This window comes from Stegostoma tigrinum, chromosome 13 (genome assembly GCF_030684315.1).
Source record: "Stegostoma tigrinum isolate sSteTig4 chromosome 13, sSteTig4.hap1, whole genome shotgun sequence".
Lineage (NCBI taxonomy): Eukaryota > Metazoa > Chordata > Chondrichthyes > Orectolobiformes > Stegostomatidae > Stegostoma > Stegostoma tigrinum.
The window spans coordinates 56,444,648-56,472,355 of record NC_081366.1 but is presented as its reverse complement, the minus strand read 5'-3'; the positions used below and the strand labels follow the sequence as shown (position 1 = coordinate 56,472,355).

The 27,708-nt window shown below is 40.3% G+C and overlaps 2 protein-coding genes across 2 annotated transcripts in view; both read left to right on the top strand.

Annotated features, from left to right (window-relative positions):
• LOC125458507 (gastrotropin-like) overlaps positions 1 to 12,924 on the top strand; it is a 37,471-nt gene extending 24,547 nt beyond the window's left edge. Inside the window, exon 5 of the mRNA XM_048543830.1 lies at positions 12,820 to 12,924. Within this exon, the coding sequence (XP_048399787.1) occupies positions 12,820 to 12,822 (3 nt within the window). The 3' untranslated portion in view covers positions 12,823 to 12,924. The remainder of the gene's footprint in view (positions 1 to 12,819) is intronic.
• A 10,780-nt stretch (positions 12,925 to 23,704) lies between these two features.
• Positions 23,705 to 26,767, top strand: LOC125458473 (gastrotropin-like). Its single transcript, XM_048543744.1, has 4 exons — positions 23,705 to 23,818; positions 25,189 to 25,364; positions 26,378 to 26,467; positions 26,554 to 26,767. Exons 1-4 carry the CDS (start codon positions 23,752 to 23,754, stop codon positions 26,605 to 26,607), a joined length of 387 nt encoding a protein of 128 aa, XP_048399701.1. The 5' UTR covers positions 23,705 to 23,751; the 3' UTR covers positions 26,608 to 26,767.
• Positions 26,768 to 27,708: the final 941 nt, after the last annotated feature.

Here is a 27,708-nt window from a genome sequence, read left to right as displayed (position 1 = left end):
GAACAACTACTTTTACAACATGAGAAATAGGTGTTGAGTGAGTGTATTTGTGCTACAAACTTAAGAAAAGTACAAAGTGATTTCAAAATTACACCAAACCGGTAATGTGTATCCTCAGCCAACGTTTGGTGACATACAGCATTAAAGCATTCTTTAATCTCTTCAGTTTGACCAAGTTATATTAGACCCATGGACACTTTATACACCTGCTGACCTTGAACTTCAAATCTTCGAAGTCAAGAGAGTACTTTCCATGTCACTCGTTAAAGATTCAAATGACTTTTAATTCCTGTGCAAATTCAGGTGTGTGCTGAGGTCTCTGCTGAGTATGACAGCTAAAACCTCGCTCAAGCAGGACCCAGGCACTTCAAGCAGACCTTTGCCTGATCAAAACCCTAACTACAGCAATAGGCTCAGTTATGTATAACCCAACTCTGACAAAGCACTGAAGCAGGCAGGAACCAGGAAATCCTGCTGCAACAGAAAGAAAGCTTCTAGTGTTTGAATATTGAGATCATGAATTGATCTCTTGAATTAATTGGTTTATTTCTCCTCCCTGCTCCACACCATAATAAACCTCACCACCAGGTGTACATCTCTGTTCTTGGAACTTACGTACACAATACCCTCAGGGTGTAGGCGCAAATTACGGCAGATCTTGGAATCTGTGCAGAAAACAACAAATGCTAGAGATCACAGAGGGTCTGTCAACCTCCATGAAGGGAAAGCAAGCTAATGTTTTGAGTCCAGATGACTCTTCATGAGAGCTGTTGTGTTATTGTTGTTTGGGGGCGTGGGGTGGTGGTGGAGTGTAGAGTGTGGGTATGGTCAGTGCTGGCGTGTTTACTCTTTTTCTCATTCTTACTTATTGTTCAGTGGAAGGTTTGAAATAGGAAATAAATTATGAAAACTACAGTAGTATTTTTAAGGTGCATTGAGAATGGAGAAAACATTTAAATACAATTGATAAAGCACTTGTGGGCCCTCCTGTACTATCCACTCAATACCACTGTTGTAATTAGAATTTATTTGATTAGTCTAGAACAAAGCACAGGTCCTCAGCTTGCCCAAGGACGCCTGTTTAAGAAGTGTAACTGTTCAGTCAAAATACCCTGTTTTATGTGCAACAAAATCTGATCTTTTAAAAATAAGTTATTAATGGGATGTCACCGTCACTTGCTATGCCAGCGTTTACTGCTCATACCTAATTGCCCAGAGGGTAGTTGAGCGGCAACCACATTGCTGTGGTTCTGGAGCCAGAGCACGTAAGGATAGCAGATTTCCATCTCAAAAGACGAATTAGTGATCCAAATGGGCTTTCAACAACATTGGCAGTGATTACCATTAAGTTAGCTTTTAATTCTAGGTTTTGTTTTGTTTCATATTTGATATTTGTTTCATATTTGTTTCATTGAATTCATATTTCACTATCTGCCATGATAGGAGTTTACCCCATGGCCCAAGAAAATTAGCCTACTAGAACAAAGTTACTACCTTCCCACTGCTACCACTAGAATATTTATTTTGCCCTGGGACAATAAAGATACAGTACTAATTCCGCCCTAAACATTATGGATAGTGATATCCTGGTAAAGAAATAGCTCAAGCCATTTTTCTGAGGTTAGTAAATGACATTGGTGATCAGTGATGATGGAATTATCAATTCAAAATGTTGACTGAAGGAATGAGATGGAAAATTAAGAGAGAATTATGGGAACATTGCTCTGTCACAAGAATGGTTAGGGCAGAAAACATTGCATGATTTCACAGAAAATTTATAAATGTTATCAACAATGGTAGATACAGGGCTATGGAAAGGAGGAATAGGTCAGTTGGATTGCTCCTGCAAAGAAGCAGCATAAACAATGAGCTAAAGGTCTTTCTTTTAAATTACAACTCATACCGGAGGAATGTACTGTTGCTCTACTCCCGCTACTCCATGGTCGTAGCATAAAATGAAAAAATGCTTTTTCCACTTACCAAGACGACCACTTAGACATTCAATCTGTCTGTGGTTTTAAACAAGGTCTATCAACCAAGTTTCTTAATAAACTCGTAATTGTATTTATTATCAAAATAAACTTTTTTGATCAAGATGCAACAATTGGTTAACATACGCACAGTCAGTTACAGAAGTAAAGGGGTGTCCCTATAAATATTGCCAATGCACATGCAAACACATGCTCTTTGTCTTCAGGAAAAGACAAATAAAAGATTTCTCTACAGAAACTGGCTTTCTGAAAAACTCTTTGGCCAAAAGGTTATTCCTGAAGCCAAAAGTGTAAAGTATAAAAGTAATTCTAGGGTTTGTTGCTCTGACATTCTGGTGCATGTGGTCAAGGTACAGTTCTCCCTGAGTCTTAAAGCCACTGTTTGCTCAGAAGATACAATCTTGAGCAGTACTTTCAATCACACTTTCATAAGAACAAATAGGCTTCACTCTGAACTGATGTAGATGGTTTTCATATCAGCATTTTGTCCATAATTAGCATTTTTTGAATCTGCTTCTTTTTAGCAGGCGTCACTCCAAATCGATTGGTTCGTAGCAGGCTTTCCTCTCATTAAACCAGATCAGCGAAGAGTCCATCCAAGCCAGTCAGTGGTTCAACAATCAGTTATGTGATTTCTACAATACCTTGTTAAAGAAATCCCTAGCATCTATAATTAACTTTCAACAACCTCTTTTATAGAATCCACTTCAGTTTCGTTGACAAGTTTTGAAATAAATTCCTTTTTCCACATTCCTTCAAAAATTAAGTTCTCCAAGCAACATTAGTGTAATTGTAACACTTCATGCATTCTATGCCTGTGAGCATGCACAAAAAAAGTGTTTTGTTCCATTTAGTTTTATGATTTATTAAAAAGATTTACGTGAAAACTGTATTGATTGGTTGGATTTAACTATGGAAACAAGATATTTACCATGTGTGTTTAGCTTGCAGGCAAAAGCAGATTGCAAAATTGAGGAGTTCTTGGAGCAGGCCATGAATAAATTTGGACATTTTCGTCCTTACATTAGCTAGTGGATTCCTTAGAGTTTGGCATAACACATGCAGAATTAAATTTCCTACTTGTGTTTTGCATTATTAAGCCCTACATTTTTTTGCAAGTTGGCTAAAGCTGTTCAATCTAATCTCACATCAATATAACATAAATATTTAGACCTCATTATGATGTGCTTGTTGGGATCACAAGGGAAACCATTGTCTGTTTTGGCACTTTTGAAATGTGCTCTTTTGCACAGGTAATATTCCATTGTAAAAGGGATTGTACAGGGATCCGTTGGCTTTGTTTGCTGACATTTTAGGATCAAGTGCAGAATTCTAGTAGTGCGTCTGAATTCAATAAAACTAAGGATATTCTCCAGCATCCCTGTAATAATAACTTGCAGCAGTCAATTGTTACGACAGCGATTTGTAAATTTGACTTTGAAAATTAAAAACAAAAAAACATATTTCTGTTCAGCTTCTTTTCTGTTTAACCTGGAAAATTGGTTCTATCTGCAGTTTAGGTTAAGAGGTCATATCCTACCACAATCTTTCATTTTACGTGCCATGGACAAGACTACCAATGCTGTTTTCACAAAAAAAAGTGAACAAAATAGCAGAAAGTGACCCACAAATGTGGACAGAAAGTACAAAAATGTTAGGATGTCAAACAATAGAGGTCTTTAATTACAGTAGGCAGTTGCTGCTGAGACAGCTAACATTTTTGGGATTGTATCAGCTCCATTTCTGACATTCAGCAATTCTTGTGAATATTCCATCTTCCAATTATTTCCTTAAGTCTCTCTTTTTCCTGTTCTCCAGCAACAAGTGAGGAGTTCAGAGCCATTGTTGGCAAGAAGATCTAATCATTTCACCACCTCCTCCTTTGTCTACCCTTCTGAACCTATTGTCCCATCTCGACCAACCTATGTTTCATAGAATCATAGAAATAATACCGCACAGAAGGGGGCCAGTTAGCCCATCTTGTCCATGCCATCTCAAAGACGCCCAGATGCACTTTCTAATCCCATCTTCCTGCACACAGCCCATAGTGCTGCAACTTACAGTACTGAAGGTGCAGATCCAGGTACAGAGTCTCTGCCTCCACGACAAGCTTAGCCAGTGAATCCCAATCATCCACCATCATCTGCATAAAGGAAGTTTTTCCACACATCCCCTCTAATCCTTCAGCAGTGTAGCTTGAATCTGTGACCCCTGGTTTTTGAACTCTCTACCAAGGGAAACAGGTTGCTCCTGTCTAGTCTATCTCTAATCCTCATAATTTCATATATCTCAATCATATTACATCCCATCCTTCTTTGTTCCAAGGAAACCAACCCCAACCTCTCCAAGCTACAGTTCTCCAGCCCTGGCAACATCCTGCTAAATATTCCCTGCATTATCTCCAGAGAAATTAATGTGATAACCAGAACTGCATACAATAATCCAGTTGTGGCTTCACCAGTTTCATCATAATATCCTTACCTTTGTATTCTGCACCTGTACCAATGAATGAGAGCATTCTATATGCCTTCTTTAAAACCTTATCTACTTGTATTGCTACCTTTAGGGACATATGCACTTTCATGTCAAGATATTTCACTTCATCTACTCCTCTCGATATATTCCCATTTATTGTGTATTCCTTTTTACTGTTTGACCTAACTTTCCCCTTCCTGGACAGCTATTATCTTTCTGGTCCATATGTTAATTTGCCTTGTAAGTGATCCCTCCCCTCTCCTTTCAAACAAATGATCATCACCATACCCTCATACCAAATAGAAATAAAACATGTCCCAGGAAATTATGGTATTGTTCTTCATCTCCTGTTCCTTTCCAAGGTCCTCAAACATCATCTTTCACTTTGAAACATGGAATTTTATCCACCTAGAGGTGGCAAGAGCAGGAAATAATTTGCCCTGGAGAGAATTTTACGCCCCTCCCACCAACTCTGTAATTGAATGCTGGGTGAGAAGATACATTGGCAACTATCTCAATTTGCTAGTAATTAAAGCCTGTGACTGGCAGCCTTAAGGACCCAGCAGCTTTTGCCAAGAAGTACCAGCTAATCAGCATCAATGCTTTTGAATGATCTGCTTGTCTGTGTGTTGCCTGCAAAGCTCTAAGTGAGCTAATAAGTGGGAGACAAGCTGAGTTATCTCCGAAGTGGAAGTGGTGATTAGCTGCTACCTAGCATGTTCACACTACTCTTTGAAGAGTTCAAATCTCAACCTTGATGTTGCAGAAATAGAGAAAATAGGTGCAGGAGTAGGCTATTCGGCCTTCGGAACTGGAACCTCCATTCAATATGACCATGGCTGATCATGCAATTTCAATATCCGACTCCCACTTTCTCTCCATACCCCTTGATCCTTTTAGCTGAAAGGGCCATGTCCAACTCCCTCTTGAATATGTCTAATGAACTGGTCCCAACAGCCTTCAGTGGTAGAGATTTCCACAAGCTCACAACTGTCTGAATAAAGAAATTCTTCTTCATCTCAGTTCTGAATGGCTTACCCCTTCTTAGACTCTGTCCCCTAGTTCTAGACTTCCCAACATCAGGAATATTCTTCCAACATCTAGCCTGTCCAGTCCCATCAGGATTTTAGATTAGATTCCCTACAGTGTGGAAACAGGTCCTTCGCCCCAACAAGTCCACACCACCCCTTGAAGTATCCCACTCAGACCCATCCCCCTACAACCCACACACCCCTAAACACTACGGGCAATTTAGCATGGCTGAACCACCTAGCCTGCACATCTTTGGACTGTGGGAGGAAACCGGAGCACCCGGAGAAAACCCATGCAGACACGGGGAGAACGTGCAAACTCCATACAGACACTCACCCTAGGCTGGAATTGAACCCCGGTCCCTGGCGCTGTGAGGCTGCAGTGCTAACCACTGAGCCACCATGCCGCCCATATTTTATATGTTTCTATGAGATCCCCTTCATTCTTCTAAATTCCAGTGATTACAACTCTTTCAATCCAGTCTTTTTTCATATGTCAGTCTTGCAATCCTGGGAATCAGTCTGGTGAACCTTCACTGAACTCCCTCAATAGTAAGAATGTCCTTCCTGAGACTTAGAGACCAAAGCAGCACACAATGCTCAAGGTGTGGCCTCGCGAAGACCCTGTACAACTGCAGCATGATGTCCTTGGCCCTATACTCAAGTCCTCTCACTACAAAGGCCAGCATACCATTTGCTTTCCTTGCTGCCTGTTGTACCTGCAGGCCAACCTTCAGCAAATGTTCCACCATGACACCCCAGGTCTGATTACACCTCAACTTCCACCATTCAAACAATAATCTGCTTTCCTGTTTTTGCCACCATAGTAGATAACCTTACATTTGCCAAGTATTCGCCCATTCAGCCAGCCTGTCCAAATCACTTTGCAACATTTAACATCCTCCTCACAGCACTGCAACCCATCTTAGTGTCATCTGCAAATTTGGAGATTTTGCATTCTATTCCTTTGTCCAAATCATTAATGCAATATTGTGAACAGCTGGGCCCCCAGCACTGAACCTGGCAGTACCCCACTTGTCACTGCCTGCCACTTTGAAAGAGTCTATTCCAACTCTCTGCTTCCTGTCTGCCAATCAGTTTTCTGCCTGTGTCAATACATTACCTCCAATAACATGAGGCTTAATTTTGCTTACTAATACTGTGTTAGACCCTACAAGGAGTTTCATATCATGTATCTTATTCCATCACCACATTAGCTACTTCCACCTCCATTGCATTAACCAACTCTATTCATATCTCATCTACAGCTGAAGCTGTCATATATGGTTTCATCACTTGTAGACTTGAGTATTCCAAATCACTCCTGATTGCATTCCTGTTTTTTACCCTCATCCCAAACTCTGCTATTCTTAGCCTAGTTTACATCAAGACACGTTCACCCAACACCTCTGTGTTCACTGGTCTACAACGGCTCCCGTTCCAGCAATGTATCAATTTTAAACTTATTCTTCTTACATTCAATTTTTTTTAATGGTTATAGAGTTGAACAGCATGGAAATAGACCATTTGGTTCAACTCGTCTATGCCAATCAGATATCCTAAATTAATCTAATCCAGGTATCTTTTAAATATTGCACTTGCACCAGCTTCCACCTCTTTATCTGGCAGTTCATTCCATACATGTACCACCCTCTGCATGTAAACGTTGCCCATCTGGTCAGTTTTATATATTTACCCTCTCACCTTAAACCTATACTCTCTAGTTTTGGACTCCATTCCCTGGGGAAAAGACCTCGGTTATTCAGCCTATCCATGCCCTCATGATTTTATAAACTTCTATACTGTCTCCGCTCCGCCTCTGACACTTTTGGGAAAATAGCCTCAGCCTATTCAGCCTTTCCCTATAACTCAAACCCTCCAACACTGGCTACATCCTTATAGTCTTTCTGAACCCTTTCTATAGCAGAGAGACTAGAATTGCAAGCAATATTCTAAGAGTGGCAGAACCAATGCCCTGTAGACCCGCAACATGACTTCCCAATCTTATACTCAATGTACTGACCAATAAAGTCAGGCATACCAAATGCCTTCTTCACTACCCTGTACACCCGTGACTCCATATCCAAGTAACTATGAACTTGCACTCCATTAAGTGTATAAGGCCTGCCCTGATTTGCCTTTCCAAAATGCTACATCTCATATTTATCTAATTTAAACTCCAACTACCACACCTCGACCCATTGGCCCATCTGATCCCCATTACACTCTGAGGTAACCTTCTTTGCTGTCCACTACACCTCCAATTTTGTTGTCGTCTGCAAACTTTCTAACCATAACTCCTATGTTCACATCCAAATCATTTATATAAATGACAAAAAGCAGTGGGCCCAGCATCAATCCTTGTGGCACATTGCTGGTCATAGGCCTCCAGTCTGAAAAGCAACCCTCCACCATCTGTCTCTGACTTCAAGTTAGTTTTGTATCCAAATGGCTAATTCTCTCTGTTATCCATGTTACCTAATCTTGCCAACCAGTTTACCATGAGGAACCTTGTCAAATGCTTTACTAAAGTTCATGTAGATCATGTCCACCACTCTGCCCTCATTAACTTTCTTCATTACTTCTTCAAAAAAACTCAGTCAAATTAATAAGACACAAGTTTCCATGCACAAAGCAATGTTGGCTATCCCTAACCAGTCCTTGCCTTTCCAAATACATGTAAATCCTGTCCCTCATGATCCCCTCCAACAATTTGCCCACCTCTTATGTCAGGCTCGTCGGTCTATAGTTCCCTGGCATTCCCTTAGCATTTTTCTTAAATATGGCACCATGTTAGCCAACCTCCACTCTTCCAGCACCTGTGGCTATTGATGATACAAATATCGCAGAAGGGGGCCCCGGAATGATGTCCCTAGCTTCCCATGGAGTTCTAGTGTGCACCTGATCAGGGCCCAGGGATTTATCCAACTTTATTTTTTTAAAATCATCCAGCACTTCCTCCTCCGTAACATTTTTCAAGATGTCACTATTTACTTAGCCACGCTCTCTATCTTCCACATCATTCTCCATAGTAAACACTGATGTAAAATACTCATTTAGTATCTCTCCCATCTCCTGCAGTTCCACACATATGTGGCCTTGCTGATCTTATCCCTTTCTCAGTCACCTTTTCCAGCTCTACGTCCCTTTGATGACTGCTATTCTAGTTCAGGCCTCCGGTTCATCTCCAATTTTTACACTATTTATTTCATGAAGAACCTTTGAAAAGTTACAGCACAAAAAAAGGTCATTCAGCCCATCTGGTTTGAGCTGGCTGAGTAAACTAATTGTTCATTCTAATCATGTTTTCCCAGCACTTGGTCTGCAGCCTTGCAGCTCATAGCACCTCAAGTACAAATCCAGTTTTCTGATAAATGATCTGGGAGTTTCCACCTGAACCATCAAATTGGGCAGTGAATACCAAATACCCAGATTCTCTGGGTGAAATTGTTTTTCCTCATATCCCCTCTAATCCTTTAACCAATCACCTTAAATCTGTGCCCCCTGGTGATTGATCCCTCTGTTAAGAGAAACGGGTTTTCCCTTTCCTCTCTATCCAAGCCCCTCATTAGTAAGGACACTTTGATTAAGTCATCTCCTCAGCTGCCTCTGGTCTGAGGAAAATAAACCAAGCTTTTTTCTCATCCCTGCAATTTTCAACCACTGGTAACATTCTTGTAAGTCTCCTCTGTACCCTCTCTTTAGTGAAATTATGTCCTTTATGTAATGTAATGACCAGAAATGTGCACAAAATTCCAATTGCGGCTGAGTCAGTGTTTAGCATAATTTCAATGACACATCCCTGCTCTTATATTCAATACCTGACTAAATCAACAAAATCATCACCCATGCTTTCTTTACCACCTGTCTATTAGTCCTGTGATCCCAGGGATCTGTGGTTACACATGCCAAGATCTCTTGCTGTTTCTACTTTTTAATATCCTCCCATTTGCTGTGTATTATCATGATTTGTTTGCCTTTCCCAAATACATAACTTTGCAGTTCTCAGAGTAGATTAGAAAATGATCTTCAAAGAATTCATTATTGCCCCCGGTTTTCTCTAACAGCCAAGGACACAATCCATTGTTACTCACTGATTAATCCATCTTCAAGGAGATTCATCCCTTCTGTATTTCCTTCGGTATAATGCTTATATTATTTACTATTTCACATACCTCCTCTTTAACTAGAACATTGTCATCGTACCTCTTCTTGGTGAATCTAGAGAACAAAATCACATTAAGAACCTTGCTCCCATCTTCTGCATTCACATACAATTTGCCATGTACATCTCTGATAGGACCTTTCATTTGTTATTCTCTTGCAGATAATGCACTGATAAACCTTATCAAGATTTTTCTTAACTATACCAGACAATTTTTTTCACTCCTGTGCTTTCCTTACGCTTCTAAGTTTATTAAAGTATTAATTGCTTTAAGATTGTCATACTCTCTGTTTTTCTGCCTCATCTTACCCTGTATGCCTCCGATTAATTAGGGCTTCTAACTTTCGCAGTACCATTTCTTTTGTGGCAACTTATCTCCACAGTACCCATAGAAGACCACATTTAAATGCTTCCATTGATTTGCCACTGACCTTTATTCAAGTGTCTTTATCCAGTCAGCATTCAGCTGCCTAGACCATAACCTCTACAACCTCTTCCCTAAATCTCTGTGGCTCTCTACTTCTCTGTTTTCCTTTAAGAACCAGCTACAGCCAATTTGCTTGATCAAACTTTTGATCATCTGTTCAAACATCTCTTCAAGTGTGGGTCAATGTCAAATGTAATAGAATTGATAGAATCCCTACAGTATGGAAACAGGCCCTTTGGCCCAATAAGTCCACACTGACCCTTGGAGCATCCCACACAGACCCATCCCCCTATAACCCACCTAATCTACACACCGCTGAACACTATGGGCAATTTAGCATGGTCAATCCACCTAGCCTGCACACCTTTGGATTATGGGAGGAACCAGAGCACCTGGAGGAAACCCGGGAAGAATGTGCAAACTCCACACAGACAGTTGCCCAAGGGTGGAATCAAACCTGGGACCCTGGTGCTGTAAGGCAGCAGTGCTAACCACTGAACCATCATGCTGCCCTCTGCTAACTTTCCTGTGAGGTACCTCAGGATATTTATAATATTAAAATTGCTACAGAAAGGCAAGCTTTTTTTAAATTTAAGATAAACAAAGAAACTGCAGGTACTGTAAATCAGAAAGAAAAACAGAAATTGCTGGAAAAGCTCAGCAGATTTGGCAGCATTTGTGAAAAAAAATCAGGGTTAATCTCTCGGGTCCAGCAACCTTTCCTCAGAACTGGTGGTAGCTAGGAAAATGTTGGTTCATATGAGGAAGGTAGGGCGGGAGGAGGAAGTAAACAATAGGTGGGGATAGAGCCCAAAGAGGGAAAAAAGTAGTTGGACAGACAAAGGAGTAGATAACAATCTGGCTAGAAGGGTGAATAGCTGTTAATGGAGACTGTTAGTGGCTAACAATAGGTAGTGTGCAATGGTAGACTATGTGATAACAAGGAATGATGTGTGGAAAAGGGGGCTAGGACATGGGAGAGTTCAGGCCCCAAAATTATTTAACTCGACCTTGAGTCCAGAGGGCTGCAGTTTTTCCAAGTTGAAAATAAGGTTTTGTTCTTCCAGCTTGTGCTGAGTTTCACTGGAAAACTGCAGCAGGCCTGAGATAGAGATTTTGGCCAGGGAACAGGGTCGTGTGTTAAAGTGACAGGCAACTGGAAGCTTGGGGTCTTTTTTGCAGGCAGAAAGTAGATGTTCTGTGAAGCGATCACCCAGTCTACGCTTCATTTCCCCTGTGTAGAGGAGACCGCATTGTGAGCAGCGAATGCAGTAGATTAGATTATAGGAAGTGCAGGTGAAGTGCTGCTTTACCTGGAAGATATGTTTGGGACCTTGGATACTGAAGAGGGAGGAGGTAAACGGGCAGGTGTTACACCTCCGGCAGTTGCAGAGGAAGGCGTTGTGGGGCTGGGGACAGTTGTTGGGAGTGAAGGAAGAGTAGATCAGGGTGTCCTGGAAGGAATGGCCCCTGCAGAAGGTGGACAAAGGAGGGAGAGGGAAATATGTGTCCGGTTGTAGCATCTCACTGGATGTGGCAGAAATGATGGCTGATGACCTTCTGGATGTCGATGCTGATAGGTTGGTAGGTAGGGACAAAGGGAACCACATCGGTGTTACAGGAGGGAAGCGAGGGGTTGAGGGCAGAAGTGCAAGAGATGGATTGGACCCAGCTGATGGCCCTTTTGTCAATGGTGGCGGGGAATTCTTGGTTGAGAATGAAGGTGGAAATTTCAGAGGCTCCCTTGTCAAAGTTGGCTTTGTCAGAACCTATGCAATAGATATGGTTCCCTAAGCCATGTATTAGAACAAAAACTGTTTCCTTGATTTTGTTAGTTTTTACAACAAATTAAGAATAAGAATGGTCAAATTAACCAAAATCTGATTACATAAGCCTACTGCTATCAGACTTTTCCCAGTACTTGCGACATTCTTTCTTCTTTCCCTTTCCTCAATTTCTATTAGTAATCTGTGCTCACTCCCGGCTCATGTCTGCATTCGTCCGCTTAGTTTATTGTGGGTCACATCCTCATCTCCCTCTTTTCATTTTAACCTTCTCTTGGATCGTGTTGTTTCTCCAGTTGAATTCTCACAGGTAATGTTAGAAACATTTTGATATATTGGAGAATTTAGGAGCAGTGCCAATTTTAACAGTGAATGCCAATAAACTGCCAGTGCGGTGGAAAGAGAGATTGGCTCTGTTTATGGAAATGGAAGGAGGACATTAACCACAGTTCCAATTACACATTGCTGTGGGTGTCATGTGTGTAACAAGGATAGATCAGGAGTAATACATCTACAAATGTTAAATAACCTGTCTCACGTCAAACATGCAAATTGACCATTTGGACGCATTAAGGATTGTATGCCCACAAGAAGTGGTGTGTGAAGGTGGGATGGGGGGTGGGGGAGTGGTGTTGGGGGAAGTGTGAGAAACTTGGTGGAAAAACAGAATTTGATCAGTAAACACTTTTGCAGGAAACTGCTTCAGTTACTCCGTAGTTATTTGTAAATTCAGACACATCTCTTGCTTGTTGATCTCACTCTTTGTGCACCTTCTCTGCAACCATAACATTGTATTCTTCGCTCTGTTCTATTACCCTAAAGCACTTGGTATGCTATTATCTGTTTGTGATACTTGCAAAAAAAACTTTTTATAGTACTTAGGTACGTGTAACAATAATAAATCAAACCAAATCTTTTTTCCACCCCCCCAAACCCTGTTACTTAGTGAATAGATTCGTCGGTAAGAAAATGGGTGGCTTTCCTTCTAAGAGACAGCTATCCAATGGTTGGCCTTTCCAACCCTTCACCATTATCCTGGTCCACAGCTGCGAAAATGAAACAACATCGAACTTGGGGGTGATTAACCCATCAGGCCAACAAGCTTGAAGACCTTGTATTGTATTATTGTATATGTATTGTATTGTCTTTTCAAAAGGAGAAAATTCTTTGCATGTCTAAGTTTATAATTTACATTTATATATATATTGCATGCTCAAATTCACCCAAGAATTTCACTTTTTTTTAGCTTTCCTTTCAGCTTCATCTACTGGTGTCTAAGGAAAGTACAATGATCGGCCTCTTAAGCAAGTGATGCATCTGGATTTTTAGATAAGAAGTAGACATGAAACTAATGACCTTCTAAATAATGGGCCTTCATTGAGTTTTAATTAATGAGTTAATAATCATATTAGGAAGACGAGGTTTTAATTTAAATCTTGCTAAACTCCTTTATTGCATGTCTCTGTGGTCATTTGAGAAAGTGTAGCTTCAGGTAAATTCTTCTAGCAATTAAACCTTTTTGGAATCCTGATAAAGGTCCCTAGAAACAGCAAATCATGACCTTGGAGAGTTTGGCCGAATGGTTAAGAAACCACGCTCTATATCAAGGAAAGGAATTCTGAATTTACTGGCCGGAAATCTGTAATCACTTTTCTTTAAGACAAAATCCTTTCCCCACTGACTTGGGATCACAGTCAAGGATGGCTGCACATTAGTATCAGTGTTTCTTCTACATTCCAACCCCACTAAAATGGAGACAATTTCTATCTACAAAGCCATTTTAAGAACAAATGCCTTTCAGTAGTAGAGATGGGTTCCATCTTCTACACCATTGAGAGTATGAATCCATTGTCAATTGTCAGAAAAACCCGTCTGGTTCACTAATGCCCTTTAGGGAAGGAAACTGCCAAACTTACCTGGTTTGGCCTACATGTGATTCCGGACCCATAGCAATGTAGTTGACTCTTTACTGCCTTCTGGGCAATTAAGGGAGGGCAATAAATGCTGCCTAGCCAGCAGCGCCCTTATCCCGTGAACAAATAGAACTAGGCCAAATACCTGCACACTAAATCAGGGTGTAGATAATCTATCGGACATGATCACTTTGACAATGGGACTCTGGATCTGTAAGGAACGTGCTTAGGTACAATCTCATCATATAATCAAGATAACTGGAATGTGGCCATATTTGAATCATTAGTCAATTGAAGGGAGATGGTCATGTGACAAACCAACTCGACATTTGTAAGTTTAAACGTCTGTTTTCCTACAGATAAGGACAAGCAAAAGAGATGCTGCACAAAAGAGAAAGCTATTGTGAGTGTATCTCTCCAGACAACTTATAAGGTTTGAACTCTGTCCACTGATTTTGATTATCCAGATGCCACGATAGAGATTTTTAAAAGTACTCAACCCAGCAGCTGTTATCTCCAGAAGAACAGATAAATCACACATCTTTCAATACCAAAAGAAACAGGGCTGCCAAATCAGTCTGAAGCCAGTCAAGTCACCAACCCTCAAGTGCTTTATTTCCCGATAATTTTATTGGACTCTGAATTGCTTAAGCTATCCACTTATTTTGTAATTGATTTATGTGACTGAATTTCAAGTGAAAGTGAACATTGAGCTTTTTCTAATTTTACTTTTACTGGATTAAGTACAATAAAACTGTTTTAAAACATCATACATTTAAAAATTCAAGAAAATCTGATAATTTTGTACTATATTTTCAAAACAAGTAAAAGGTTAAACACTTACTGAATCGGCATATATTTCCTTTTCAAAAATGCCTGTTGTGGTTAAGCAAGGGATGGGAAAAGAGGGAAGCCATTCAATCCCTCCTCACCTGATTGTAATGTAATGAATAGAGTCATTTTTTTAAGATGAGGTGAAGATGTATTATGAAGTAACTCCATTGCATACTGAGGCCAATGGCTATTGTGATTGAGAACAAAGTAAATTAACCTACTGGCAGAAAAGATTTACAAGGATGTTGCCAATATTGGAGGGTTTGAGCTATAGGGAGAGGCTATTTTCCTGCAGCATCAAAGGCAGAGGAGGCGATATCATGGAGGTTTACAAAATCATGAGGGGCATGGATAGGGGAAATAGAAAAGGTCTTTTCCCCGGGGTTGGGGTGTACAAAACTACAGTGCATTGGTTTAAGGTGAGAGGGGAAAGCTTGAAAAGGGACCTGTAGCAACGTTTTCACGCGGAGGGTGCCATGTGTATGTAATGAGCTCCAGAAAAAGTGGCAGAGATTGGTACAAATAGAATATTTAAAAGGCATCTGGATGCATATATGAGTAGGAAGGGTTTAGAGGGATATGGATCAAAAGCTGGCAAATGGGACTGGGTTTATTTAGGGTATCTGGTCAGCATGGACGGTTTGGTCCGAAGCATATGTTTCTGTGCTGCATATCTCTATGACTCTATGACAGTTGGTACAGTTGCACAGTGGTCAGTACTGCTGCCTCACAGCACCAGGGACCTGGGTTTGATTCCACCCTCAAGTGACTGTCTGTGTGGAGTTTGCACATTCTCCCAATGTCTACGCGGGTTTCTTCCGGGTGCTCTGATTTCCTCCCACAATCTAAAGAGGTGCAGAGTAGGTGGATTGGCCATGCTAAGGTGCCAGTAGGGTTCAGAGATAATTGGTTTAGACATGGGGAAATGCAAAGGTCGGGGGCTGGATTTGGGTGAGATGCCCTTCTTCGGAGGGGTGGTGTAGACTTGTTGGGCCAAATGGCCTGTTTCCACACTGTAGGAAAAGACGGACTCCGATATGAGTTTAAAACTTGGGATTCCCTAAAGTTTCAGTGAATACAAGCAATGAAGAGTCCAATAAAGAACAATATATCCATCTCTGCAAATGGGATTGTGACCAAGACAGAGTCTAAGGACAATTAGGCTTTAATAGACTGATCACCCAAGGTGAAGTTGGAAGAGTCTTTCTTCTTGAACAAAACTTCTAAATTTTACCATTAAGCCTTGTTTTTAATTTTAATATGTTAAGTCATTTACAAATTAAAGTAAATTTAAGACGTCACTTACAAATTGCTGGCAAATTGGAGTGGCTGAAATTGATTAAATTGATCTAACAAACCTGTGTTTTATTAGTTAACAAAGGAGAAATGAGAGATAGTAAATAGTAGCAAAAGAGGGCGAAATAGGTGCTAGCTTGAAATGGTAGTGAAGAAGTAAAGAAGGAATATGTTTGCATATATGGACAGCCAGATAAAAATATCACACATCATTGATAAGAAACGTCCCACAGTGCTTCACAGGCATTGAATTATTCTGAGTGCAATCACTTTTTTTCAGTAAAGTGGCAGTTGTTGCACATAGAGTGGGGTCATGACTAGTTTCCTTTCCACTATGGTGATTGCAGGAAGAATATTGATAAGGATACTGGAAGAATTCCCTGCTCTTTGTCAAAATTGTGCCTCAGGACTTTTACCATTCACTTACATAGGATGGTTTGCCCAACAAGTTGCTTTAGCCTTGACTGTGTGCTGCAAATTCCTCTGACACTTTATGCTTTCTTACTTTGCCCATTAGAGAGCGGCTTTTGTTCTTGAAACATTTTATATGACAATTGTCGCTGCAGTTCTACAGAGATACTCAGCAACAATGCATCCAAATGTTAACAGTAAAATTTGTTAACTTCTCCAGATGTTCATGAGATCACACCATTGAGTATTAGACAGATTTGGCCATCCTTCCGCATTACCTTAAAATTAGAGTTGGACGATTTCAGAGCGAAAAGAGGTGGCAACTGTTGCCTCACATAAAAGAATAATGGAAATATGGAAATTTCTCCTGTGTAATTCTTTTAACAGTGAGTTGATCAACTACTGTAAGGCAAGAGTACCAAGGAAAATGTCTCAAAGATCTTTAAATGTCAACAACTGTGACTGTCAGTGATTGACTTGAATAGATGACATGTTTGAATGAGCTGATGGCCTGGGTGCGTTTAATATGCCCAAAATGTCGAAGTAATAAATAGGTCAAGGCAACAGATTGCCTTTGTTTTCTTACACCTCACCAGGGTAGCACACTGGAGATTAATCTCCACTATTCTCAGAATCACCACAGAAATTTAAGTTGTTAAAAATATAGAATTCCCCAATTTACTTGTCTTCTACATCCAGATTGACAGAAAGCACAGTCCAGGTTTCTGTACTTAACAAAAAACACTATTTATCATAACTAAGACAATTCCTTCAAATCAACAACCACTGCCATTTAGAAGGACAAGGCAGTTGATACACGGGAAAAACACCACCTGCAAATTCCCCTGCAAGCCACTCACCATCCTTCCTTGGAAATATATTGTCCTTCCTTCGTTGTTGCTGAGTCAAGATTCTGGAATTTCCTCTGATACAGTATTGTGGGTCAGCACAAAGCAAGTGGACTGCAGCAATTCAAGGAAACAATTCATTACCACTTTATCATAGGCAACCAGGGGATGGACAATCAATGCTGGCCGGCCAGTGACACTCATGGTCCTACAAATGAGTGAAAAAAATGTATAATGTGAATAGTTGTGGTCCCAACTTGGACCCTTGTTGATCTCCAGTAGTCACTGGACGCCATCCTGAAAAATGGCTCTTCATCTCCAATCTCTGCCTTTTGCCAATCAGCCAATCCTTACCCACACCATTAACTTGCCCCTAACACCATGGACTCAACTTATTTAGCAGCCTCCTGTGATGGCCCTCATCATGGGCCTTCTGGAAACCCAAATAGATCACATCCACTGATTCTCCTTTGTCTAACTTGCTCATTATAGGGGGAGGCAATGGCTGAGTGGTATTATCACTAGATAGTTAATCCAGAGACCCAGATAATGTTCTGAGTAGCAGGGTTCAAATCCCATCATTGCAGATGGTGGAATTTAAATTCAATCGAATATCTAAAATTAAAATCTAATGATGACCATGAACCCATTGCCAATTGTCGGAAACACCCATCTTTAGGGAAGGAAACCACAACCCTGTCCTGGTTTGGCCTACATGTGACTCCAGGCCCACAGCAATGTGGTTGATTTTGAACTGCCCTTTGAGCAATTAGGGGTGGACAATAAATATTGGCCTAGTCAGTGGCACCCTCAACCTGTTAATGAATAAAGGAAAAAAAACCCTCTAAAAGATTTGTCAGGCATGACGTCTCCCTGACAAAGCCACGCTGACTCAATCTTATTTTACCACTGACCTTGAAGTACTCCTTAATAATGGATTCTAGAATCTTACCAAAAACCAACGTTAGGCTAATCGGCCTATAGTTTCCTGTCTTCTGTCTCCCTCCACTCTTAAATCGCGATGTTATATAAGCCATTTTCCAGCACCCTGGGACCCTCCCTGAACCCAATTATTCCTTAAAGATCACTTCCATTTCTCAGACCTTTGAGCACAGGAGTTGGGATGTCATGTTGGGGTTGTACAGGATAGTATTGAGGCCTCTTCTGGAGTACTATGTGCAGTTATGGTCACCTTGTTGTAGGAAGGATATTATTAAACTGGAGAGGGTTCAGAAGGATTTAGCAGGATGTTGCTAGGAGTGGAGGGTTTGAGTTATGAACATAGGGTTCTTGACTAGATTTGTAGCTCGGATTGTGGATGTTGTGGTTGGTTCATTTACTGAGCTGGTTTGTTAGTTCATAGATGTTTCATTACCCTGCTGGGTAACATCATCAATGCAGCTGAAGCGCTGTTGTGTTTTCCACCCGGTATTTAAACTCTGGGGTCCATTGGAATTGGTTACTTCATTTCTGGTTTGCCTTCACAGCTTGTCTCTGCTTGGCCTGTCCTAGGATCCTGATGTTGTCCCAATCAAGCTAGTGGTTCTCCTTATCCGTGTGAATGGAGCTGAGTGAATACTGGTCATGTCTTTTTGTTTCTCGTGAATGCTATTAAATGTTGCTAGTATTGAACACCAACTAGTAACAAAAAGATATGACCAATACTCACTCATCTCCATTCACAAGGATAAGAAGAACCATCAGTTCAACTGTGACAACATCAGGATCCTAGGACAGGCCACAGAGACAAGCACAGAAAATTCTATAGGCTTGGTTCTCCACCAAGAAGGCCATCAAGAAACACATAGAACAAAGCCCTATATATACACCACTATGAAGAAAAACCACAAATGAGGTAACCAATTCCAACGGATCCCAGAGTTTAAATACTAGGCGAGAAAACACAACAGCGCTTCATCGGAGGCTGCACTGATGATGTTACCGGCAGGGTAAAGAAACGGCTGCAAACTAACGAACCAGCTCAGCAAGCCAACCAACCACAGTTATGAACATAGGCTGGATAGGCTGGAATTTTTTTCACTGGAGCCTAGGAGGTTGAGAGGTGACATCATATGGGACTTATAAAATCACGAGGACCAGAGGTAAGGTGAATAACAAAGTTGTTTTCTTTAAGGTGGTGTTCAAAACGGAGGGGCATAGTTTTAAGGTGAGAGGAGAAAAATTTAAAAGGACATAAGGGATAACGTTTTTGCATAGAGGGTGGTTCATGCATGGAATGAACTGCCAGAGAAAGTTGTGTTTGCAGGCACAGTTACATTTAAAAAACATTTGGAGTAAGTACATGAAATGGAAACGTTTGGAGGGATATGGGCCAAACACAGGCAGGCGGGATTAGTTTAGCTTGGGAGCATAGTCCACATGGACTGTTTGGACCAAAGGGCCCATTTCCAAGCTGTTTGACTTTATGACTCTTTTACTCTAAATAGGTCAAATGGACTTGAAATGTTAATTCCATTTCTCTCTCCACAGATGCTCAGCACCTGCTGAATTTCTCCAGCATTCTCTGCATTTGTTCCAGATTTCTAGCATTTACAGTATTTTGGTTTCACTTGATTATTAGAGGGGTTATTGGAGATGGGATTAAATGATACCTAAATGATCTCATTTACTTCCCAGCATTTGATTCAAGTGGGAAACTAAGCCTTTGAGCAGATTACATGTTTGTCCAAATCACAGAAACCCAAAAAATTACTTTAAACAGGCACTATAATTCCATTAAAGATTTAATCTTAATTTTAGTTCAATTACTGGCAGCAATCTGTGTTGAATAATTTCATGTCTATGGAACATCATCAGTTCAGTGAGAGTGTGGCCAATTCTTGGGGTCAAGGAAATCAGTCTTATAGAATTCCCTGCCTTTACCATGAATGGAGCTATAAAAATAACCTTATTGTTATAACTAAGTAATAAACAATGAAATTGACATGCAGTACTGAGTCAATGGCCTCATCACCTGAAGAAATTCACTTTTATTACTTTGGTCCCTTGTTTTCTCGTGCACTGACCTCAGGAAACTGTCAATGTGGTTGATGCAATAACATTACCGAATGTATTCACAATTTCAAGTGATTTATGCCCACTTAATTTTATTTCTTGGCTCATGTGTACAAAGACTTGATCTACAAGGAAGGATGAGCGATCTTTCCTTTTTTTCATGAGATACATATAAATGAGACGGGTTTAGAGGGATATGGGCCAAATGCTGGCAGATGGGATTATGTTGCAGTGCCACAATGATGCCACCCGAAGGTTGCAGGAACAGCAACTCATATTCCGCCTAGGAACCCTGCAGCCTAATGGTATCAATGTGGACTTCACCAGTTTCAAAATCTCCCCTTCCCCCACCGCATCCCTAAACCAGCCCAGTTCGTCCCCTCCCCCCACTGCACCACACAACCAGCCCAGCTCTTCCCCTCCCCCCACCGCATCCCAAACCCAGCCCAGCTCTTCCCCTCCACCCACTGCATCCCAAAACCAGTCCAACCTGTCTCTGCCTCCCTAACCTGTTCTTCCTCTCACCCATCCCTTCCTCCCACCCCAAGCCGCACCCCCATCTACCTACTAGCCTCATCCCACCTCCTTGACCTGTCCGTCTTCCCTGGACTGACCTATCCCCTCCCTACCTCCCCACCTATACTCTCTCCACCTATCTTCTTTTCTCTTCATCTTCGGTCCGCCTCCCCCTCTCTCCCTATTTATTCCAGAACCCTCACCCCATCCCCCACTCTGATGAAGGGTCTAGGCCCGAAACGTCAGCTTTTGTGCTCCTGAGATGCTGCTTGGCCTGCTGTGTTCATCCAGCCTCACGTTTCATTATCTGGGATTATGTTAGATTGGGTTGTCTGGCTGGCACCAATAAATTGGACCTAAGGTCTGTTTCCTTGTTGTATATGACTCTATGATAGTAAACTGGTAATCCCAACATTTGTTATCTATCACAAAATGCTTTTGAACTGAATGGATTGCTTGACCCACTTGATTGTGGATTTTGTATCATATGTAAGCTAGACTGAGTTAGGATGATCAATTTCCTTCCTTTCCTAGAGGACATTAGTAAACAGATGGATTTTTTACAGTTACCATTACTGAGAATTTCAGTTCCACCAACTACTGTTGTATAATAGTGTAAATGTCTGAAACGGTTACTACTGAGAATGTCTTTAACACAACCCACACTGATGACATCATGCAAATTGATGGTATAAAAGCATAGAACCTCAAAGGAGTAAAATATACCATTAGGGTCTCCCACATTGCCTTAATAATAATGTTCATGATGTTAGTGTAACTTGTACAAATTTGCTATCATGTAGTAAAAATCATCTTGTTTCAGACAAGCATCTTTTGCTTGTTAGTCTACCTATTGGCTTTTCCTCTACCATACTAGATTGTGGGTAGATCTCTACCCTGAAAGAACACAGAAGCAACAAATCTACCAGAGAACTCATACATGAGGTTTCATTTTACAGTGGCCACCATGTTGGGATTCGAGCCACAAAGCATGAAACTTGGCCTCTGGATTAATAGTCAGTTGCATTTCCCCAGGGATCTTCAGCGGAAGGCTTCATTTGGTGCCTTCTGATGTCAAAAGAATTAAGGGTTAGAGCACATGATATAACCAGAAAGACAAATTATAACAAAAAAAGTTCTACTCACATCCTAGACTTACTGTAAATTACCAAGGTATTGTTAAATAAGTTATTCTTTGGTCCATTGAAGACTCACCATTTGGAATGGTCTAAAAGGTGAATATCTGAGAAGGCGTGCAACCATTTCAAAATGTAAAAACTCATAATTGCTTTCAAGCTATGAAGGATAAAATTTCTTTAAACTGCGAAATAGTCATTGTTTCATGTTTGATTCATTCCAGACCAATCATAATGGTTTCATCTAGTCCATTCAATCTGCCATTGTTGTTTCTCCAAGCCTTTCTCATTCTACTTCCCAAAAATGCGTTCACTGCATATTACTTACAATTCTATCATTGCTCTTCAGTTCTCTGCTCAAAGGCAGGTCTGACCCATAGTACTACAACCTCCACCATGAGGTTATGGCACAAAGATAGGTCCCTCACCCACTGCAGCTATAAAAGGGTTTGTACTCCATGCTGATGAGAATTTTAAAGTTGAGGCATTATCACCTAACTAGGAGCGAGTATAGGCTAATGAATATGGGGGTGATGGTTAAAGTTGAGCTTTGAAAAACTCTAGGTTTGTGGAGGGTAAAGCAAGAGAAGACCAAAGAGGGATGTAATGGAAAGGGATAGAAGTAATGAAAAACAAGATTGAGCAAAAAAAAAAGAATGTAAAAGAAAGAGTCAGTTGGCAGGGTGAGGAATGAAGTAAGTGGCCAGAGAATGTAGCAGCACTTAAAAAATCATGGGTTCGGTCTTCCCAATATCCAGGAATAGCATGAGAAAAACCCTTGTAGAGGAGAGTCTTGGGAATCCATGAGTCCAAAATCATTTCTTTCTTTACAAGGATGCTACACTTCAACCTCATAGAAATCCAAAAATTCAAGCGTACACGCCTAAACATTCCTACACAAAAATGACAAATTAAAAATTCCCACACATTGTGCTAGGTTTCTGGGATCCTTCAAAGCTCAGTAATTTTATGCAAATATAACTGAGTCAGACAGATCAATGCTCCCTCAGACCCACTTGCCAGCTTACAATAGTGAGTGACATTGCAAGGTAATCTCAGGCAGTACAGCCTTTGGAGGCTTTCATTACCCTTACCTGTTGTCTAAAATATAAAATTATCTGTAAAGTGTGTGTTTGCAAGTGTGTGGACAATAAGCAAGAACATGGTTTAATGACTGACTAACACTTGAGATAAGGTACTGGAGAATTATCATTACCGATTGATCTTCACCTCAAGAGCTTCAGATATAGATTCTGTGTAGTTAAGCTAGGTGGGCCAAGACGTTCTAGATTTTACACTTGTTCCCTGCTAAGTTCAATGACCTCAGTCTGAGGTGCTTGCAGAAATAGTTTAATGAATCAAGAAACTAAATATCAATGTATTTTTCCTGCTGGTGATCAGCATCCAAAATTATAAAGGGCATCTATAGTTTCGGCAAGAGATCAGGCAAGTTTTGAATGTTTAAAAAAGTTCAGTTGAATGGTCTCCTCTGTAGCACATATCTTCTTTGATTCCAAAGAATGACTGACTCATGTTTTAAGTGTTCAGCTTCACCAGGCCTCTGATGAAGGACCATACCCAAGTCTATCTTTTAGTGGGATGGACCTGCCGTGCACTTACAACATTTTCTTTCTTTTCTTCTTTCAAAGATGGAGTAGTTTGTATTTAGTACAGTTGGCATTGAGGACATTGACATCGAGGTCAATGACATTTTCCGTACATTATGCATTTTATGACATAAAACTCATATCATTGCCTCATAATACTACACACAGCAATATAAAAACCTGGTTAATAAATCATTAGGGTGTGACTGTTCCATACGTATAAATATCGGGCTGTCTGGTCGCTATATTCACTGGCTTCCCATTTTCAAGCTCCTTTTGTTCTTGATTCCAGCTAGCTCATTATGGCTTTCAGTGGCAAGTATGAAGTTGCAAGTCAGGAAAATTATGAAGAGTTTATGAATGTCCTGAGTAAGTTATACTATTTAATGATAATAGTTTGGTTCAAATAATTTTTTGATAAAAGCTATTGCTAGTTGGTCAGTTGAACATTTTAAATACACAAAGGATGACCCAATAGGTTTACTGAATCAGACATCTCTTTAAAGTGTCATAGGAGGTGAGTTTAAAAGCAGCTTTGTAATGGGAGTATTTGCAAGAATGTAAATGATGATTTGATGCTCACAGTAATGTTACGGGATGTAGCAATGAATATGTGATGCAGTAATTTAGTACTGGAGCAAACGTATGACCCGGAGATTGCCAGGGGGTGTTACTTTTCCTTAAAACGCACTGTCATATAGTTTGGTGTTCATCTGGCAGAAAGGTGACAAGATTAATTTATCAGTCAATTTGTTACATACCACCAGTGTTCTCAGATCAGGTTCATTGTTTGAATCAACAGAATCATTTCATTTCTGTGGAGACTGTAAATAAAATCTCCAGAATGAAGGCATTAGGTATTTACATTTTCAGAATCAGACAAAACCTGAAGTTTTACCATGATTAGTCATCAGGATAAAATCTTGTCTTAGACATCTCCATCACTGAATGCAAAGCCTGGAGATTTCCTGTCCTTCCTCAGACCTGACATTATAAGAAATTGCCTTGTGGTTTTTATCTGCAGTGTCTTCAAAAGGTGAATCTTTCCCTTGTGTCCAGTACCCAACATGGAGCCTGACAAGAACTCTGCACAATTTAATCATAGCTCCCTTGCATTTCTCCTGTTTCAGCTACAGTGGTTCAGCAGTTTATTAGGTTTGTGTTGACTGCTTTTTTGCATTGGTTATAGATGTTCAGTCAATTAAGCCTTCCAGATCTTTTCCAGGGGCTCATCTTCAACCATTCCATCATTCTTAGAGACAGTTTGTCACTCATCATGCCACTCTATGTGAAGCATCTTATACTTAACTGAATTAAGATTCATCTATTGTTTGGACCTCTTGTGTTGCTCCACTCATTTGCAAATGTACCTAATTTGTATTGAGTTTCCAAATTCAGTTCAACAGTGTAAATCAGAGTGAGTGCTAAACCTGAAGAAATCAGAGGCAATATTTGCCCACTCCTATTCCTCATCTAAGCTATGCCTATTGTTTTCTTAATAAGAATCCATCCGCTCTTTTCTTGGTCCTTACATCAACCATTTCATTGAATGGTTCATGGTTCATTTGTTACAAAACAGAAGGCACGCCCTTAATAAAGATACAGAACAACAGCTTAGAAGTATTGGGTATTTGAACAACCCAAAGAAGCAACAATATTTTACAACTGGAAAATACATGGTTAGATTTTGGAAAGCTGGAGGTCAGCACAAACTTGTTATGTTGGTTATCTACCCCCAGAGTATTCTGCTGATGTCATTGAAAAGGGAAGAAATGCCAAGGTTATTACAGAAGTGACTCAAAATGGAAATAATTTTACCTGGTCCCAAATTTATCCCGGAGGTAAAACCATGAAGAACGCATTTGTGATAGACCAGGAATCAGAAATGGAAACTATGGATGGCAAGAAGTTCAAGGTGAGCTTGGAAAATGTGATACATGGATAACATTGAGCTTGTTTCATTAATTGCACACTCAGACAGTATGAGCAAGCAAAGAATTGAAAAACAGTTTTTTTCAAAGTTGAGATCACACCCAATGTCAACCACCTGGGATAAGTGGGCTCAAGTGTTTGGATTTCTAACTCCCTCTGCTTGAATCCATCGCTTATAAATTTATGAAAACATGCTTTATTATCAGTAAACTGACCTGAAATATGGGGTGGGAGGAGGCAGAAGCTAAAAATTTGTCCCCAGCCAAAGGGGACCTCCTCTTGGTAACGTGCATGCTTGACTATCACGAGGTTGTATTGAGTACCACTTTGATTGAATATAATCTTCCACCCCGTCTTGGCTCATCGATTTGGATAAGGTATCAGAGGTTGTGGGCAGTACCAGTAAAACAACTCTGAAGAAGGGTCTCAGCCTGAAACGTCAGCCTTCCTGCTCCTCTGATGCTGCTTGGCCTGCTGTGTTCATCCAGCTCTACACCTTGTTATCTCTGATTCTCCAGCATCTGCAGTTCCTGCTATCTCTGCTTAATATAAAACCATAAGACATAGGAGTGGAAGTAAGGCCAGTCGGCCCATCAAGTCCACTCCGCCATTTAAATCATGGCTGATGGGCATTTCAACTCCACTTCCCTATAATTCATCAGTCTACAGGAAGGGAAAATATGCATGGTTTTAGATCTAATATTTATTGTTTGAGGGCTGCTTTATAACTTAAGCTTGTCCTTGGATTGTTACAAGGTGGATTGTTTTCTTCACTGCTGCCTTGGAATGCACTTTTCTAATTCCGTAGCAAACAACAATCTGTACCTCTCATCTGAAGACAGCATTTTTGTGTAGTTTGAATTTTTGTAGCTCACGACTTGAACATGCAGTTTAATTGATCTAAATAAACCGAGGTGGTGTCATTTTGTTTTGAGATTGAATGTCAAAATCATGAATGCTCAGCTCGGTGCTGAATCCAGTGTTTTTGTAATTTAGGCTACAGTCAAAATGGAAGGGAATAAGATAGTTTGTGACTTTCCAAACTATCACCATACTTCAGAGATTGAAGGAGGAAATCTTGTTGAGGTGAGTGACTTTTCAATTAAAATATAAACAATATACCATCTGAAAAATGATCATTTTCTAATTTTTTTTTCATTTCTTTTTGACAGACCTCTACATGTGGTGGTGTCACTTATAAGAGAATTAGCAAGAAGATTGCTTAAGACAGTAATCTTGAGTTACTGCTCTGGAATTTAAAAATGTATCATACAATTTAAACTATCCTTTTTGTAATAACGGGATAACACTTTATATCCTGTTGATGGTTATTTTTAAACAAAGTACTTTCATTAAATACCATATGACCAATTATATTTCCGTTCAGCAGTTTGTGCTTTCTGCAGTTCTTTCCCAATACCTCAATTTAATCATTGTTCTGCACACACAAGCTGTTGGCATAAGGGTGTCACTTTGGAACAGCTGCTACTGGGTGAATGCTATCTGCTGGAGTGTGTAAGGCAGACTCCAAAGTCCTCTTCAGGAACCCTCTGTGAGTGATAGTTAAGACTTTCAGTGGGTTTTCCACTCACACGTTTTGTTGATAGGAGTAATAAAATAATAGAGGAGCAAATGGCTGTTGCTGTTCTGACAGAAGTCTCAAAATCTCTGACTGGCTTCAAAATGCAATAACCTTATGTTACCCTCAAGCTGTCTCCATCTGAAACCCTTTCCTTACATTGTAAAAGTTTAAAAGCAATCAGTACAAAGTATCCTTAGTTGGAAGTTTAAGATTATGCATACATGGGTCCAGTCAATATTATGAATTAATATTTGGATTTCACCACAAAATGGTGTCTCAAAAACATGTTTTTACATTTACAACCTGCAACTTAAGTGTATAAGATATTTATTAGATCTTAGCTGGAATATCATGCGTAGTGTGGCACTACATTATAAGAAATTTGTGGATGCATTGGAAAGAATGCATAAGTGATTTACAAGAATGGTTCCAGGAAGAGAAACTTTAGTTTCGGAAACTGCTCTCCTTGGCGGGTTTGGGGGGGGGGGGGAGAAGGCTGAGAAGACATTAGATAGTGGTTTCTAAAATCATGAACAGGCTGGATAGAGTAGATAAGGTGAAGCTGTTTCCACCCATAAAAGCAAAAAGAACAAGAGGGCATACCATAGATTTAAAATGACATGCAAATTAACTGAGTACTATACACAGCGAGTAGTTAGGGTATAATGCACTGCCTAGAAATATGGTGGAGTTAAATTCAATTGAACCATTCAAAAGGCATTGAATAATTTTGGATAGAAATGGA

Bases quoted from the DNA above. Each gene is read 5' to 3' on its own strand.
- LOC125458473 (XM_048543744.1), top strand. From the start codon at position 23,752: ATGGCTTTCAGTGGCAAGTATGAAGTTGCAAGTCAGGAAAATTATGAA. The intron at 23,819-25,188 runs GTAAGTTATACT...ATCTACCCCCAG, and splicing joins AGAGTTTATGAATGTCCTGA to AGTATTCTGCTGATGTCATT. The intron at 26,468-26,553 runs GTGAGTGACTTT...TCTTTTTGACAG, and splicing joins AAGGAGGAAATCTTGTTGAG to ACCTCTACATGTGGTGGTGT.